Here is a 17,479-nt window from a genome sequence, read left to right as displayed (position 1 = left end):
GCTGCCTCCCTATTCCGCGCTCGCACATTTATCTGCAGCAGCTGCGTGTTTCAGAGGAGAGCTTGGAGCACCGGCACTTTTCTACTTACGAATTAAGCACTGTGCCAAATTAATCCTGGGTCATTCAAAACCAGCATAAGTCTGACATTTGGTGCCATACATTATCAGAGCAAAAGCACTACACAGTAAAAACACTGCTTTGTTTTCCTGTGTTATCATAAAGAACTGTAACTATATTGTCTACCTTGTTTCTCTCTTGTGGCCCGTTCAAGGTTGTCTTTTTCTCTACCCAGGCCAGGCTGTTTATTATAGACTTTATGGACAACCATTATAGAGAATATTGTCCTACTTTTCAAAAGACTTTTGAAGACATTTGTAATAAATGATGCATTTTATAATGCACGTCGCCTCTGAGCAATATTGATATTTTAATGGGTTTCAACTTTATGTGCTAGGACTTCAGAACAAAATTAGAAACTTCGTTTAAGTAGCACTATTTCTGTTTGAGGGACCTCGTTGTTGGACATTTCCAATCAGCCAAAGCTTCTATACGTCCTGGAGCTTGAAGGGATACATATGTCCTTCATATGCTACAACTGTTTTGTAAAATCAAAGTAACTACCTTTTTGTTCGTTTATTTTTTTTAATTTTTTTTTTTAAGTCTGGTGGCTTCCTCTCTGGATGTAGCGCAGTCATATATCAGAACTGCTCAATGCGTGGTGAGACAATGACTATTTTGTTTTTGATTACCACAGATTCCTGCCAGACTAATTAACAAGTGATAATAATGACAACTCATTGACTCTCATTTGTTCAATTTCAGAAGGAATTGAATAGGCATTAGTAATCAAAGCCAGGACTTGCCAGTCACAGATCATGTTAACCCACCAATCACTATGTTCTGACACATGTACATGGGTAAGATCCCAAACAAGAATTAGTTGCAATGCCCTGATGAGTAGACAGAAACTGTACATTCGATCAACAGTCGGACACTAGCGTCTTTCTGAAGATGAAATTGAAAATATTCCCTCATTTCACAGAAGGAATTTTTGGGAGGATTGGCAAAACGGGTCACTGTCTTGAAATACCTTTGCCAAAACTGGTTCTAAAGTGTTTTGGATTAAAATTTATAAAAGCTATTTTTTGGCTGACTATAAACACTGCCAAACCCACTAAAATAAATTTATCGGATCACTTTTGATCAATATATTTAAAATGCACAATTAATCACTATTTTCTTGTATCGGCTCCAAGGATAGCTCCACCTCACCTCCACTGGTTGGCCTGTTAACCCCCTCAAAGTTCAGGTCTAGTTGCGTTCCTAGGAGAGGAGGATTTAGAAGAGAGAAAAAAGCACTTTGCCAGGGGCCTAGATTTGGGATGAGTGGGGTTGGGGTGTTACACTCCCTTCATAAATATATTTTCTGTTAAATAGTTGAGTACAGATGCTTTTGATTGGATACAGGGAGTTGTCTGATTTCACCAGCAAGGTTTATATACAAACAGACAAAAACACACACTCGCGCCCTCTCGGTTTTGAACGTCTTCGAAAATGTTGGCTATTTTTCAAAATATTGCCTTTTCTTTCAATTAATACTCTTACCAGTCTACATTCATCTCCCTTTCAACTGCCCTTTAGGCCCCTCTCAAGCACACTGCTTGTTGTATAATGTATTCTAATATTATATGGCAGAGAGTCTGAGTGTAACCAGACAGTTACAGAATTGAATCATGGTAGTTCTAGTCGGTACTACATACTTGAGTACAGAGCTGGACTTGGAACCCAAAGCAGCCCTGGCAATTTTGTTGAACCAGCTGTCAGGGCAAGTGTGAAGCATTGCTGCTTTTGATACTAGGGGCAGATACTGCAGGTCTGCTGAAAACCCATTCCGCAGAAACAAAACAAGCATTTGTAATCCAATAGGTCTCGCATTTACTTGACTTAGAGCTATTGGCATTGTAAATTCAGAACTGGACTTTTCTTGCCACGTAAATTGATCAACCCTGCCTCATAATTCCGTCTTTTTCTGACATATAATTCCAGTGGTCCTGCATATAACTAAAGCATTTCCATTTACCTTTTTCCTCTATCTGCAGAAAAAAATGTAAATGTTGCTAATTCGCATCCTAATTTAAATCTGCCATGCTAATTCCAATATAATACCACTTTCACCACTCCACCATCAGAGTAGCTCGCTGGCTAACACAATTCCCCAAAAAAGACACAAGACAGCCACAGAGGAGAAATAAACTAGAAGGGTCACCCAAACATATCAAACGTATTCAAACAATATTGGTGTAATAAGGATGTTAAGTTGGCCTGAATCATGTTCATAACTGTAATAGGGAGAGAGTATTAAAACATATACAATTAGGATATAAACTTTTGTCAGAAATACAATTTTGGAATTAGGCTGTAATGCTCAAAACACCCTAACTAAAATATAATTTGTAAGAAACATGGTCATGTAACCATAGTGTTAGCTCCTAAATAGCATAACACATGAAAAAACAGGTGAAAGTAATGCAATGTGATTATATATTTAGTCCCTAAAGGGTGGAATGCATTAGACATGTTCAAGGCTAGCAGTTCTGATGCAATGATATTGCAAACAGGGCCCATACATTTAACTTCTCCCAGATGTAAAACAAAAGTTCCAGCCATGGGAGACCTTAAGAAAATAATATAAGGTGTTAGGGGTTATTATTTTGGAGTGCCCACTGACATACCGTTGGGACCAAACGATGATGTAGATAGAAAGAGCATGCTGTGCTGAACATTTTGGTGGTGGTCCCATTGTCCTAGGACCACCACAGGCTAAGTTAAGAGCAAAAATGATTTTGTAAAAATAATGCCCTGGAAAGCATTATGGGGCAAGATTCTGTGTGCCATGAATATTTTAGTATATTGATGACATAAATGCTTAGAACAGTCCCTAGAGAACACCACAATGAAAATAGCATTTGAAAGAAACATGGTCATGTAATTGTATTGTTAACCCCTGGAGGGCATAACCACACAAAAAGAAAATGGCATTAAGTAATGCAAGGCAACCATAAATGTAGCTTCTAGAGGGTGTTCTCAATTACATATATCCAGGAGTAGCAGGCCTATAGCAATGCTATTACAAACAAGGCCCTTAAAACAAACTACTTCTCAGCTGTAAAACAAACATTCCAGCCATGAGAGCACTTAAAAAGATACTGAATGGTGGTAGGGTTATTTTGGGATCCCCACTAACCTAGTGTGGGGATCAGAGATGGAGTAGACAAAGAGCATGTTGTGCTGAACGTTTTGGTGGTGGTCCCATTGTCCTAGGACCACCACAGGCTAAGTTTTGACCATTTTTTATTTGTAAAAGTAATGTCCTGCAATGCCTTATGGGGCAAGTTTCCGTGTGCCATGAATATTTTAGTATATTGATATGACAGTAATGCTTAGAACAACCCCTAGAGGACACTACAATGAAAATAGCATTTGAAAGAAACATGGTCATATGATTATATAGTTAACCCCTAGAGGGAATAACCATGCAAAACGAAAATGGCATTAAATATTGCAATTCAACAATATATTTAGCTCCTAGAGGGCTTCGTGCATTACATATGTTCAGGGGTAGCAGGCCTATAGCAAAAACATTTCAAACAAGGCTCTTAAAACAAACTACTCTCAGCTGTAAAACAAAAGTTCCAGTCATGAAAGCACTTACAAAAGACACGGAATGGTGGTAGGGGTTATTTGGGATCCCCCACTAGCCTAGATGATGTAGATAGAAAGAGCACACCGTGCTGTGCGTTTTGGTGGGGGTCCCATTGTCCTAGGACCACCAGAGGCTAAGTTATAAGCAAAAAACATTTGTAAAAATAATGCCCTGCAAAGCATTATGGGGCAAGATTCTGTGTGCCATTAATATTTTAGTATATGGATATGACGGTAATGCTTAGAACAGCCCCTAGAGTACACCACAATGAAAATAGCATTTGAAAGAAACATGGTCATGTAATTATATAGTTAACCCCTAGAGGGCATAACAACGCAAAGCATTATGGGTCGAGCTTCCCGAGTGCAGTGAATATTGTAGTATCGGCTCTCCCACTGTGACAGGAGAGCCGCTTTCGCTTTGAGGATTTCTGTTTTTGTAAAGCATAAATCAATTTAAAGTGTTTTAAGGGAAGAGCCACAAGAAATGACTGATGATGTAACTGTGAACAATGTGACCAGCGCTTCAATACCGCTGATCGAGTTCATGCTGTTGTGCCTGTTCGCACTGTGAGCGCCATGGCCGCCGTTCAGCACGAAGGGGACAGAAAAGAAAAAAAATTGTTTGCCCACGCTGAATTATATCGGCGATCGTGCAATAATCCATGTAACAGGAGTATTCTGCAAGGCGTGACAAAAAGCCTTAAGGCAGGACAAACAAAGCATTTACCAATGACACCAAATGATTTTTGAAAGGCAAGCCCATGAATGAGTGAAAGTTATGGGCGTGGTTGAAAGCCCAGTACACATACAACAGGTGAAAGGGTTTGTGCGCTCAACCTAAAAATGTATCCCACCGCTGCAAAACCAGCCCCCACCCTTCCAGCCTCCTGAGGAAACGCAGATGCCCACTATGGCCAGTCCAGCCCTGCTTGTGTATTTGTACTGATAGGAGGTCCTGCCTGTGAAATAAAGCCCTGCGAATATGCAAGTTGTGACTTTAACACTATTACCCAGGACACAAGTCTCAAGGAAAATACTTGGGGAGCGGTCTAATTATCATATAAAATTCATGATACCATCATGGGAAGTGACGCCACAAGAAGATATATTATGGTGTTATGTTCAGCCCCACTTAAAAGGTCAAGAGCCTGTGTTAAAAATACAACAATTTAATATAATCACAAAGAACCATTTAGATTTTACATTTTATTAAATCACGTGTATTTTTTCAACAAATGAATGTGTGCCTAAGCTTGACAATCTTTAAGTGACAATATTTTAAAGTGATGTGTAACATTGGTAATTACATTTACCTGCTTTAAATAAGCAAAATGCACAATGTATTAAAAAAAACACTAAACTTGCCGTTGGTGTGTGTTTTGTTCCCTGCTGATGTACTCTATAAAACTTCAAAGCACAAAAGTGCTTTGCATTTGCAGGTCGTTAGGAAAAAGAAAGGTTAATTGGTGTGGAGGTCTCTGCTCCTCGGGTAAGATACTGAAATACCCCCTCTTGGCACATTCCCAAAAACAAAGGGGGTTCTGCCAGTGGGTTGGAGGTGAAACATCCTGAGGCCAGGTTACATGCTTATGGTGCTGAGTAACGCAAGCAGATGGAGTGCTGGGGCAGCAGGGGACACCACTCAGGCACTTTTTGCCCTGGTGAAGGGGAATGAAGCCCCCTTCCTAAAAATAGTGGTGAGAGGGGGTTGCGTGGGGGTTGTGCTTGTGTCCTCGTATTACACAGTATGAGATCAGCTGCCGTAAATGTGTAAACATCTTTAGTGCTTAAGCTAAATCAGGTATTTTAAAATACGTTTTTAGTAATAAGCAAACTGCAATGTGTGAACATTATTTTTTTTTTGTGGCCGATAAAAGGATACACTCCAGAAGTAAACTGATACCTTTCATTACCCCTCAAAAAGAGTAAACCTTGTCACCATGAAGCTTCAGGTGACTCCATCAAATAAAGCCCATACCAGCTCCAAGTAGCCTTTAGATGTACCTACTGCACATATTTACACTTCATTCAGGTACACCCTTGTGAGGGGAGAAGGTTTGTTACTTCTTTAGCTGTCTGTCCCTTCCTGGGATTCACAGCACAGCACCAATCGCCCAAGCTCCAGTCAAAGACAACTCAAGATCAGCACTGAGCGTCCAGGGACAACAAGTATGGAATAGGAACTGTTTTTATAAAATTACAATAAACATGAATACGTAATTCCCCATAGATCCCACCCACTTCAACCTCAACTTACTAAGGTCTCAATTACTAGTCTCTAAATGTTGACACCTTGGCAAATCCATGTTTGCTCAGGTATCAGAATTATAAATTTGCCTTTAAAATAGGAGTCAGATTTTTTCCCCGACAAGCAGTGGCAATTCACACAAATATTATGGGGTGAATGGGTCCCAGTAAATACCAAGATATGCCGATTTTAGTATGGTAATCCCCAAAATATGCAAGGTATTTTCACAGGGAAACTCACAATTGGCTTTATCTATCGCATCTAATAAATACCGATCCTAGCAATATCGCAGAACAATGAAGGCCTAAATGAGTGAAGATTGTGGGCCATATACAAACTATTTAATAGCAGTGTAAAGATGAGGATCTTAAAATGAAAAGGAAAAAAATAATTCATGAAAACGTGACCAATGAAGAACCATTTCCGTTTTTTTTTTAAAAAAAATAAAAGGCAGGCCTGCTGACTTAACCAGGGCTTGTTAAGGGGAAGAAGGATAAACTGCAGTGCAACTAGAGAACTGTGTGTAATATCGTCCTTCTCTGTTGTGAGCGGAAGTGCGAGGGTGGGGAGGGTAGCTATAGCGGTCCCGGTTCAATTAGCCCAGCTACCCCCACCCTGTAGCAGCTCGGCCTGGTGGGAAGGCACTGAGGATCAGCCCTGTCACGCATCTCGGGTTATAGTAACTAATTTCGCTGCAGTGCCGGAAATCTGTCACGCAAATCAGTCGAGTTCAGCCTATAGTTTGTTTGAAAAGATCATATTTAAGATTAACTAAATTCCCCTTCCTTGGGTTTCTATTTGCCTAAACTCAAAAATGAGTTATTGCATGCATAAGCTGAGCGCATTGGTTTAGGGGGGAAAGAAACATTTGAATAGATGTTATATACTCACAACACTGTCGCTGATGAAATGTTGCACTTAGCTGATTTCATTTTATGAAGTTTCGGTTCGTGCCCCACTTGTGCTCCCTGAAGAGAACACCATGCTCTAATCATTTTAATAAATTCGTAGCATTAAATGGTTATGAACAGAGTATGGGCAAATTGAAACTTTTAGTTTTCATTCTTTTTGAGCGATTTAGTGAAATTTAGACGTGTGGCACCCACTAGTTGTGAGACATACAGTCCAGCTTTAGCTTCATGTATGCATTTGGTTCCAAGTCTGCGGATTTCCGGGCTTTCAGTAGACTGGGTCTCTCCGGGTGTCAGACCCGCTAGTATTTAAAACTCAGGCCTTTCATTCATGTCTTAGTTGTAATGGCAAAACCACCAACAAATACTGAACAGTGAATGTAAAAATGGTAAAGTAATATCAGCAATTTAGTCCCTGTTCATATTTCAGCGTTTTACTTAATCTTGTATTTGCTAAAGTGTTAACTAATTTAACTATTTCCAGGATGCTGGGTTCCTGTATTTTTTCATTTATCATATTACTCTTGCATAGTGCAGACTTTCACCCGAGTCACCTCGGGTGTCCATAACTGATAACACGATTGAGCGCTCTGGAGTGGAGGCTGAAGGCAGTGCGAGGTTCTCACTGTGCCCGTCAGGGTGTTCAGGAATCGCGATCATCCAATGCCTGGCCTCTCTGCAGAGCCACAGAGCGTTGGTGTTATGTGTAAATGTGCGTGAAGAAGGTACGCAACTGTTAAAATATTGACAAGGGCAAAGTAAAAGAAGGCGTGGTGAAAAAGATGCGAGGATATGCAGATGGACGAGATGTGAAGAGAACTAGGGCCCGCATTTCAAAAAAAGTGAACATAACAGGAGTGATTGAGACACTCTGATGACCACTACCGATTCCACAGTTTCCATTAATGTTTCATTCACTGTCTCAGAATTTAAATATTTTGATTACTAATTATTTTCAGCAATATCATTGTTGTTATTCATCTATCTTAAACAGCTGACAACCACTGGCAAAGCCAATAGTTGTGGCTGAGTGTTTTTGTGTCCGTACAGAGTTTTGTTATGTATCTGGATACAACAGAAAGCGGAGACAGAAACTAAAGCATGTGCGAACTACGTAGACCACGCCTCTTTAAAAAAAATTAAAAAAAAAAAAAAAAAAAAAACACACACACACACACACACACACGGGAAAAAAACACTAGCTGTTTTTCAAAAAAATCAGTTGATTTGCCTCAGAGTTCTGTTGTTGCAGAGAGCAGGCAGCGATGAAGACCAGGTAACCAACATGTTACTTTATATGACACATTGCTGTGTGCGCTGGAGGCATCGTTGCAATATGCTAAAATATGAAGTCCGATTACCTGATCCCGATTCCTTTTACTCAAAATAAAAGGATGCTCGTGTCACACGTGGCAGTGAAATGTCGCACCAGCACTTTTAAAAGATGGAAATGTCAGACATAAGCAAGCTGAAAACGTGTAATTGTTTTTATATAGCACTTACTACCCCTGACGAAGTGTTCAAGTTCTTCATGGCGAGTAGCAAGCTACTCCTGAACCACAGGTTAGTGGTTAATCCAATGGTATTGTTAGTTATTGGGTTGAGTCGTGTTCTCCAGAAAGAAAGAAAAAAAAAATCCATGCATTTACTCCAGTTTCCTTGTGATAGATGATTAAACTGAATACCCGTTAGGTGTCATTATTAGTGGGGGCTGTGTGTTTACAGCTAAATGGTTGGCGAAATAAACAGGCAGGTTTGGGGTTAGTTATTGTTAGGCAGCACAGATGGGCGTTTAAAGGAGGAGAAATTGTGGTCAATAAGATGAGGTGGGAGCCATTTGCAGAATGACAATCAGGGAGGTTAAGGCAGGCAGCCATGAGAATGGGAGGCCTATACTCAGAAACATAAGGCATGCAGAGAATGGAAAGTAAGGAGAGGAATACTCTGAAGAAAGTGAGGAGCGGGATCATTCAGAGGGAAGCAAGTTCAGTTATTCTGCAGGGTTTTAGATCACAAGCAATCTGAGAAAGTAAGCTAAAGAAAGAAACATTACATATAGTGCCCTGGGACAGACAGCTTACACGTGTGGATCCAAATATACATCTCAGAGCACTAGCCTGCTGTCTGCCAAGCCTAGGACAGCCTTTTTCTGACGTATCACAAGCTTGGTACAGGGTCTGTAAACTACACAAAGGAGACTTGGCACAAAAAATGTTAAGTCTCATTTACTGATCTTCCCACACTATTCTGTATTAAAAGGTTATTTCACTCACTCGCCAAAAATGAGTTATTTGCCACTGGCTATGAGCATATCGCAGATAAATTTATACCAGGTTATCTAATCCCACTCTAGGTTGTTTCTACAGCAGAACAACCGTAGATCGCAAAGGCACGTAGCATTAACATTCGAAGTGTATGTTACATGTGTTTGTGTATGTGACCAGTGTAGCATATGCATCGTTTGTTAGTGATGGAGGCCTGTTGGTTCCATTTTCAAATCCCCTGGCCTGTCCATGTGCAAAAGATTCTGGTGAGGTTGTTTTCCCAGACATTGGAAGTGTTTTGCTGGCATTGTTGAAGGAGGGAGAGGCCCAGGCAAGGAAGTGGGGACACAGGAGACAGGGTTCCTATACACATTTCATTAGCTCTTTTTTTACTCAGAAGGTCTGCTGATAAGTCATCTTGCATCACAGACTCTTGGCAGATGGAGGGAGTGAAGGGTTGGGCTGCAGTCTCTGTTGACCAACTCTTTTAGTTTAAGGGCAGCCTTTTATTTCTGTTCCTGATCACTATCTGTGTTACTGTTGCTATTCAAGTGCAGAACATTTACACCTCTTTAGTGCTCTGTTATGGGTATGCCAGTCTGGAGACTATCCTGCTGAGAGGAATGTCACTCTGCACAAAGGCAGAGTCTGCAGAACACCCTGGAGAGGCATTTGAAACAAGCATTGGCAAAGCCAATAGGTCTTGACAATGCAAGAGCTATTGGCTTTGGCATTGTCAATATCTTTTAGCCACGTTGGGTGGCCCTGCAGGAAAAGCAAAACATGACCAGCATGCACTGTAGACTAAACTCAATGGGCATCAACCTAAAAAGGGTAGTTTTCCAAACAGACCAAGAAAGCTAGGGCAACGTGTAGGAGGCTGGCCTGGCTTGTAGTGGGTACCAGAGGTACTTACACCTTGTGCCAGGTCCAGTTATCCCTTATTAGTGTAGAAGAGGTGTTTCTAGCAGCTTAGGCTGATAGAAGGTAGCTATAGCAGAGCAGCTTAGGCTGAACTAGGAGACATGCAAAGCTCCTACTATACCACTGTTGTCACATGCACAATATCATAAGAAAACACAATACACAGATATATTAAAAATAAAGGTACTTTATTTTTATGACAATATGCCAAAAGTATCTCAGTGAGTACCCTCAGTATGAGGATGCCAAATATACACAAGATATATGTACACAATACCAAAAATATGCAGTAATAGCAAAAGGAAGTAATGCAAGCAGTGTAAAGTTACAATAGATTGCAATAGGAGCACATAGGTATAGGGGCAACACAAACCATATACTCCAAAAGTGGAATGCGAACCACGAATAGACCCCAAACCTGTGTGAGCTTGTGGAGGGTCGCTGGGACTGTAAGAAAACAGTGAGGGTTAGAAAAATAGCCCACCCCAAGACCCTGTAAGGTAGGTGTAAAGTGCACCTACAACCCCCAGAGAGCACAGAAGTCGTGAGAGGGGGATTCTGCAAGGAAAACCAACACCAGCAATGCAACAACAGTGGATTTCTGGACCTGAGTACCTGTGAAACAAGGGGACCAAGTCCAAGAGTCGCGACAGTGTCGAGAGTGGGCAGATGCCCAGGAAATGGTAGCTGAGGGTGCAAAGGAGCTGCCACTGGATGGAAGAAGCTTGGTGTTTTGCAAGAACGAAGAGGACTAGGAACTTCCCCTTTGGAGGATGGATGTCTCACGTCGTGAAGAAGCTTGCAGAGGTGTTCCCACGCAGAAAGACCGCAAACAAGCCTTGCTAACTGCAAGGGTCGCGGTTAGGGTTTTTGGATGCTGCTGTGGCCCATGAGGGACCAGGATGTCGCCACTTAGATGAGGAGACAGAGGTGGCGCCCAGCAAGTCAGGGAGCCCTCACAGAAGCAGGCAGCACCCGCAGAAGTACCGGAACAGGCACTTAGAAGAGGAGTGAACCGGAGTCCACCCGAAGTCAGAAAAGAGTCCCACGACGCCAGAGGACAACTCAGAAGGTTGTGCACTGCAGGTTAGAGTGTCGGGGACCCAGGCTTGGCTGTGCACAAAGGAAATCCTGGAAGAGTGCACAAGAGCCAGAGCAGCTGCAAATCACGTGGTACCCAGCAATGCAGTCTAGCGTGGGGAAGCAAGGACTTAACTCCACCAAACTTGGACTGAAGAGTCACTGGACTGTGGGAGTCACTTGGACAGAGTTGCTGAGTTCCAGGGACCACGCTCGTCGTGCTGAGAGGGGACCCAGAGGACCGGTAATGCAGTCTTTTGTTGCCTGCGGTTGCAGGGGGGAGATTCCGTCGACCCACGGGAGATTTCTTCAGAGCTCCTGGTGCAAGAAGGAGGCAGGCTACCCCCAGAGCTTGCACCACCTGGAAACAGTTGAGAAAGCCAGCAGGATGAAGCGATACAAGGTTGCAGTAGTAGTCTTTGCTACTTTGTAGCGGTTTTGCAGGCGTCCTGAGCAGTCAGCGGTCGATCCTTTGGCAGAAGGTGAAGAGGGAGATGCAGAGGAACTCTGGTGAGCTCTTGCATTCGGTATCTGAAGAATTCCCCAAAGCAGAGACCCTAAATAGCCAGAAAAGGAGGTTTGGCTACCTAGGAAGGAGGATTGGCTACTAAGAGAGGTAAGAGCCTATCAGAAAGAGTCTCTGACGTCACCTGCTGGCACTGGCCACTCAGAGCAGATCAGTGTGACAGCACACCTCTGAATCCAAGATGGCAGAGGTCTGGGACACACTGGAGGAGCTCTGGGCACCTCCCCTGGGAGGTGCAGGTCAGGGGAGTGGTCACTCCCCTTTCCTTTGTCCAGTTTCGCGCCAGAGCAGGGCTGGGGGATCCCTGAACCGGTGTAGACTGGCTTATGCAGAGATGGACACCATCTGTGCCCATCAAAGCATTTCCAGAGGCTGGGGGAGGCTACTCCTCCCCAGCCCTGACACCTATTTCCAAAGAGAGAGGGTGTAACACCCTCTCTCAGAGGAAGTCCTTTGTTCTGCCTTCCTGGGCCATGCCTGCCTGGACCCCAGGAGGGCAGAAACCTGTCTCAGGGGTTGGCAGCAGCTGCAGTGAAAACCCCGGATAGGCAGTTTGGCAGTACCCGGGTTCTGTGCTAGCGACCCGGGGGATCATGGAATTGTCCCCCCAATGCCAGGATGGCATTGGGTGACAATTCCGTGATCTTAGACATATTACATGGCCATATTCGGAGTTACCATTGTGACACTGTACATAGGTAGTGACCTATATGTAGTGCACACGTGTAATGGTGTCCCCGCACTCACAAAGTCCGGGGAATTTGCCCTGAACGATGTGGGTGCACCTTGGCTAGTGCCAGGGTGCCCTCACACTAAGTAACTTTGCACCCAACCTTCACCAGGTGAAGGTTAGACATATAGGTGACTTATAAATTACTTAAGTGCAGTGGTAAATGGTTGTGAAATAACGTGGACGTTATTTCACTCAGGCTGCACTGGCAGGCCTGTGTAAGAATTGTCAGAGCTCCCTATGGGTGGCAAAAGAAATGCTGCAGCCCATAGGGATCTCCTGGAACCCCAATACCCTGGGTACCTCAGTACCATATACTAGGGAATTATAAGGGTGTTCCAGTATGCCAATGTGAATTGGTGGTTTTGGTCACTAGCCTGTTAGTGACAATTTGGAAAGCAGAGAGAGCATAACCACTGAGGTTCTGGTTAGCAGAGCCTCAGTGAGACAGTTAGTCATCACACAGGGAACACATACAGGGCACACTTATGAGCACTGGGGCCCTGCCTGGCAGGGTCCCAGTGACACATACACTAAAACAACCTATATACAGTGAAATATGGGGGTAACATGCCAGGCAAGATGGTACTTTCCTACACAACATCAGCTGCATGTCAAGCAAAGCATTCCATGAAAGTTTCTCTGCTCCAGCCCTCTGGGGCAAGCAACAATGGGGAGGGAAGGGTTCTAACAACTCGCCATGTGACAAGAAGGGGAATTAGGAGAGCTGGCTTGATTCACAGTGAAACTGGTCCCTGAAGTCCTCTTAAAATACACACATTGTGCAAGCCTGTGCTAAGGGGCATGCATGTGGAGGAAACAACATCAACAAGGAAAGCACAAAGAAAACAACCAACAACACGGGCAGTGCAAGCAACAAAACAAGGGGATACAGGTCGGCTGTGTAGAAGGTATAAAAATAGATAAATAAAATGTAAAAAAAAAAAAAAAAAAAAAAAAAAGCACAATGAATCGGCCACAGGTGTCCTGTCATGGCATTTTTTTTTCTAATTTGGATGGGGCAACAAGGAAACTGAGTGGGAGGGAAGAAGCCAACACAACAACAAGAAAGAGCAGAGGAGTAATACAGGACAGAGCCAACCACAGAAGATGCTCTCTGTAGAGTGCGTCAGTAAAAGAAAAAAAAAATAGCTCCCAAAAGTGCAAGCAGTGTAAGGATACAAGTACTTGGGCCATTCTCCAAGGAAGGAGCCACACAGAAGAAGATGTGGCAACTGTAGCGCTGTCCAATGGGATGCAAGCAATTGAGGCAAGACGATGCCAACCAAATAGTAGGCGGCCTGAACAGTAAACTAAATGTCTCAGAGACAGCTCATGCGCTCTCCAGCCAAGAGTTAAAAATAAAAAATTACAACCAGTTTAGTGTATCTAAAATATAATAAAGTTCATAATGTTTGTCAGTGCACATACTGATTGAAATAATCATTCACGTTTCAGAAAATTAAATTCATGTTTATAAGCGCACAATCTTTTTGAAGTATGAACTATATAACAAGTTGCAGCTTAGCATCTTGCCTGCTCCTCATGCAAGGAGTCGTCCTTCAAAAATGAATTGGTTTAATACTGCGCATGCAGAGTCGTACATAGCGCTTTTAATCAGAAGAATGAATGTTATTCAATGTGTCTGCTAGTTTTATTGTCCTTGCATGGCAGAAATATGTCGACAATACAAAGAATCTATGAATATTTGTGGGACGTGGGAGACTGAGGAGCGGTTACATTACTGGGGGCGGGGCTGAGGAGGTCATGTTTTGTTACATCAAAGATTAGACGGGGTTATTATCCCACCTCCACGGTGCCTATTTCATTGTCGTTCACAGGATGAAAGCTGTGCTAAAATTCGAACCAGCGACACACCAGAATCTCATTCGCCATCCCCAACAGGCGCGTTAACCTACTAAACTATTTTAACGCTCGATTATTTTATTCAACTCACACAAATTAATTACAGGACTCTCGGGCAATCCGAGGAAACCTGGATGTCTTGCACAGCAGCGATAGGCGAGGGAGGTTTAAGGTGTAATTTACGGGCTGGGTGACTATTTCACACCGTTTCATAAAACAACACCAACAGGCGCGTTAATCTACTGAGCTATTCTAACGCGGATTTATTTTATTCTCTCCGACTCACACGAACTTTAAGAGCTCTTGGTTTGATCATCAGGAACTCGGGGGATTAATTATTAATTACAGTTCTGTCGGGTAAACTGAGGACAGCCGGGCGGGATGTTTGGGTTAGCTCAGAAGTGATAAGCGAGGGAGGGTCGACGTCTAATTTACGGACTGAGTGAACACTTCAGAAAATTTAACCAGGACCCCGGTAAATTCTTAAAAGAGTAGCCGCAGGTCGGGACCCTCTAAAAGAGCGTCGCTTTAGAGCTGGGATGCTTGATTTCAGTCACGTGATGGGCAGTCACACGGACAGGCTCGCCTCTGGCAGAGTGGTGCACCGAGGAGTCCGACAGTCACGTGTCATGCTGCGGTCTCTGGACGCTATTGGAGAGGGCTCAGAGCCCGCCGCTTACCTTGCTTGATGACCTGCCTTCGGACTGCTTTGTCGGTGACCAGGGGGGCCGGGGACCTCCGGGAATCCGTCTGGAAAGGGTTCGGGGAACCCTTCTTCCGCCCCCATAGCTTCACGACGAGGAGCAGGGGGAGCAGCAGTGATGCCAGGTACAGGAGCCACATGGTGCCGGCAGGTGGTACCTGAAGCGTCCTCCGTCTCTCAGTGCACGGCGGAGGGCAGGGCCTCAGCAGTGAGGCTGGGCCAGCGCTTCGCGGCGCCACTTCCTGTCTGCTTTAAAGTAACAGGAGAGTTTGATCAGACGACTGATGAAACTGGTGTATCTGAACTGTACTGCGAAGTTCAAGGTGAAGGGTGTATCGGACAAGTTAGAAAACCGCTTCATGGTGCTCTTGCTACAGGAGAAAACCATTCCACGTAATGTGGCACACGACTATGTGATAGATCACTCACTACTTTTAATCCAATAGCACTGCATTCTGGGATTTGTAGTTACATCCCCTCATGGAAAGGACAGTCTGGAAAATCTCTGCAAGAAAGGTGTGCTTTTCTTTAAAGATCAATAAGAAGAATTAAGATGTATGGCTGTGTCACACATGACATGAGGCCACTTGCTGCTCACTCGAGATATAGATATATATATATATATATATATACACATACACACAAAAATCTTTCCAAATGTATTAACTACATTTAAAGTTCGAACGAGGGAACTGTAACTTACGTTGTACTGCGTATTTAAATATTTAAAAAACTGTAAAAAAAAAAACAACAACATTAATTTTACTTGGTTAGGTGGCCACAGCAGTAAAACACAGGGGTGCGTATTACAAGTACACAGTAAATCCCGAGTCTTCAGGCATATTTTCCATTGAGGACTTGGCTGAATATATATATACCATAATAATAATAATGTGGGCGAATATGCGGAAATAGCAGGAAGATAGCTTCCATGGGTGCAGCAGGTGCAGTGGCACGGGGCCCAGAGGCCGGATTGGTCCTCTGAACCCTGATTATTGCCGTTTCACAGTTCATTTTTGCAGGCACTCGTTTGAAGCAAATCAACGAAAATAGCGTCAAACAATTTTTATGTGCAAAATATAATTTGCACCAAAAAAAAACAGCATGAAAGAAAGAACAAACAGCTTTGCTTCTCATAGTGCCAAAATCAGGAAGCAAAAGGGGCATTGCGGGACAGGAGCTGTGCAAACACCCCAGTATTTCACACAGACACAAATTTGTTAATCTAACATGGCTCAGCTTTTTGTGAAATCCTAGTTCCAAATGAAACACAACATATAGAATAACAGATGGGTAACAGTGAATTGTGGGGATCTTTTCACCAAGAAGTTCTGCCTGACATCAGTTAGACAACAAGAGCGAATATCAAGATTCTATGATGTCACCCAGAACCCCTACACAGGAGTGTGTTGGACTCAGATCCTAGGCCGATAAGAACCTTTTGTGGGGCCCTGGTCACTAACGACATGCATGACCCAGATTTGGTTTTTCTTCTATATACCAGGAGTATCTCCTTCACATTAGAAACCCTGGCAACGCTAGCATATGGCCCACCCAGTGATGGTTTCTGTTACCTGCCTTATAGTCAATACTAGATGTAACAAGCATTTGCAATGGGTCTCGCGTTTGTTCGAGTTAGAGCTATTAGCGTTGTAAATTCATAACTGACTTTTCTTGCCACACAAATTGAAAATGTAAAACAGTTGACATAAGTGAGCAGTTCCCAAGTGCCATGGCCTCCATGAGCATGAGCGCGAAGGAGAGGCACAAAAAGAAAACAAAGTTTGCTTGCAGTCAAACGTATCGGCAGTCATGCAATTATCCATGTAATAGGGGCGGTCTGCAAGGAGATAACAAAACTGCCCCAAGGAGGGACAAATGGAAAGCATGTACCAATAATAACAAAGGATTTTTGAAGGGCAAGCCCATGAACGAGTTAAAGTGATGGGCGTGAGGTGGGCATGGTTAAAAGCCCACAATTCTTACACTAGGTCAAAGCGCTTGCGCACTCGACCTAAAAACTATTGACTGTGAATTACAAAAAATCACTCACATTTCAAACACAGCCAAAGCACCAAGAGGCAGTGGAAACTGTACTTAATACACGGTCTAAACACCAGGTCACATAACATTACTCTCAATGAGTTTCACATGTGCCATGCTGCAGAATCCCAAACAGGGCGAGACAAGTTTATGATTTCTCAATATTTTTGAGGTAAGCCTCAAAGCAGGTATTGTTTATTAGAAGCCTTTCCTGGCAACTGTTTAAGAAAATAATTGGGTAATGGTTTAAAGTGCACATTTCTGCGCCTTGTCCCTTGCTCTGGTGAGTAAAAACTCCATAATATAAAGTGTATGCTGTATAAGCAATTGTGGTAATACCAGCTGCCTTTGCCTTGGACGTGGCGTGGTCATAGTTTACGTGGATGGTACTGAGTTTCTTTAAGGAACTCATGCTGTTGCTAGGACAGCTTTTAATAAAAACATTATCTGATGAGGGGGGCAGAATACTTCAACTTTG

At 43.1% G+C, this 17,479-nt stretch overlaps 1 protein-coding gene across 1 annotated transcript in view; it reads right to left on the bottom strand.

Annotated features, from left to right (window-relative positions):
* Positions 1-15,169, bottom strand: part of LOC138265981 (all-trans-retinol 13,14-reductase-like) — a 160,865-nt gene extending 145,696 nt beyond the window's left edge. Inside the window, exon 1 of the mRNA XM_069214227.1 lies at positions 14,936-15,169. Within this exon, the coding sequence (XP_069070328.1) occupies positions 14,936-15,098 (163 nt within the window). The 5' untranslated portion in view covers positions 15,099-15,169. The remainder of the gene's footprint in view (positions 1-14,935) is intronic.
* Between the last annotated feature and the right edge of the window lie 2,310 nt (positions 15,170-17,479).

The sequence above is a fragment of the Pleurodeles waltl genome, chromosome 11 (genome assembly GCF_031143425.1).
Source record: "Pleurodeles waltl isolate 20211129_DDA chromosome 11, aPleWal1.hap1.20221129, whole genome shotgun sequence".
Lineage (NCBI taxonomy): Eukaryota > Metazoa > Chordata > Amphibia > Caudata > Salamandridae > Pleurodeles > Pleurodeles waltl.
The sequence above is the reverse complement of the archived record's forward strand: the minus strand, read 5'-3'. Positions and strand labels throughout refer to the sequence as shown.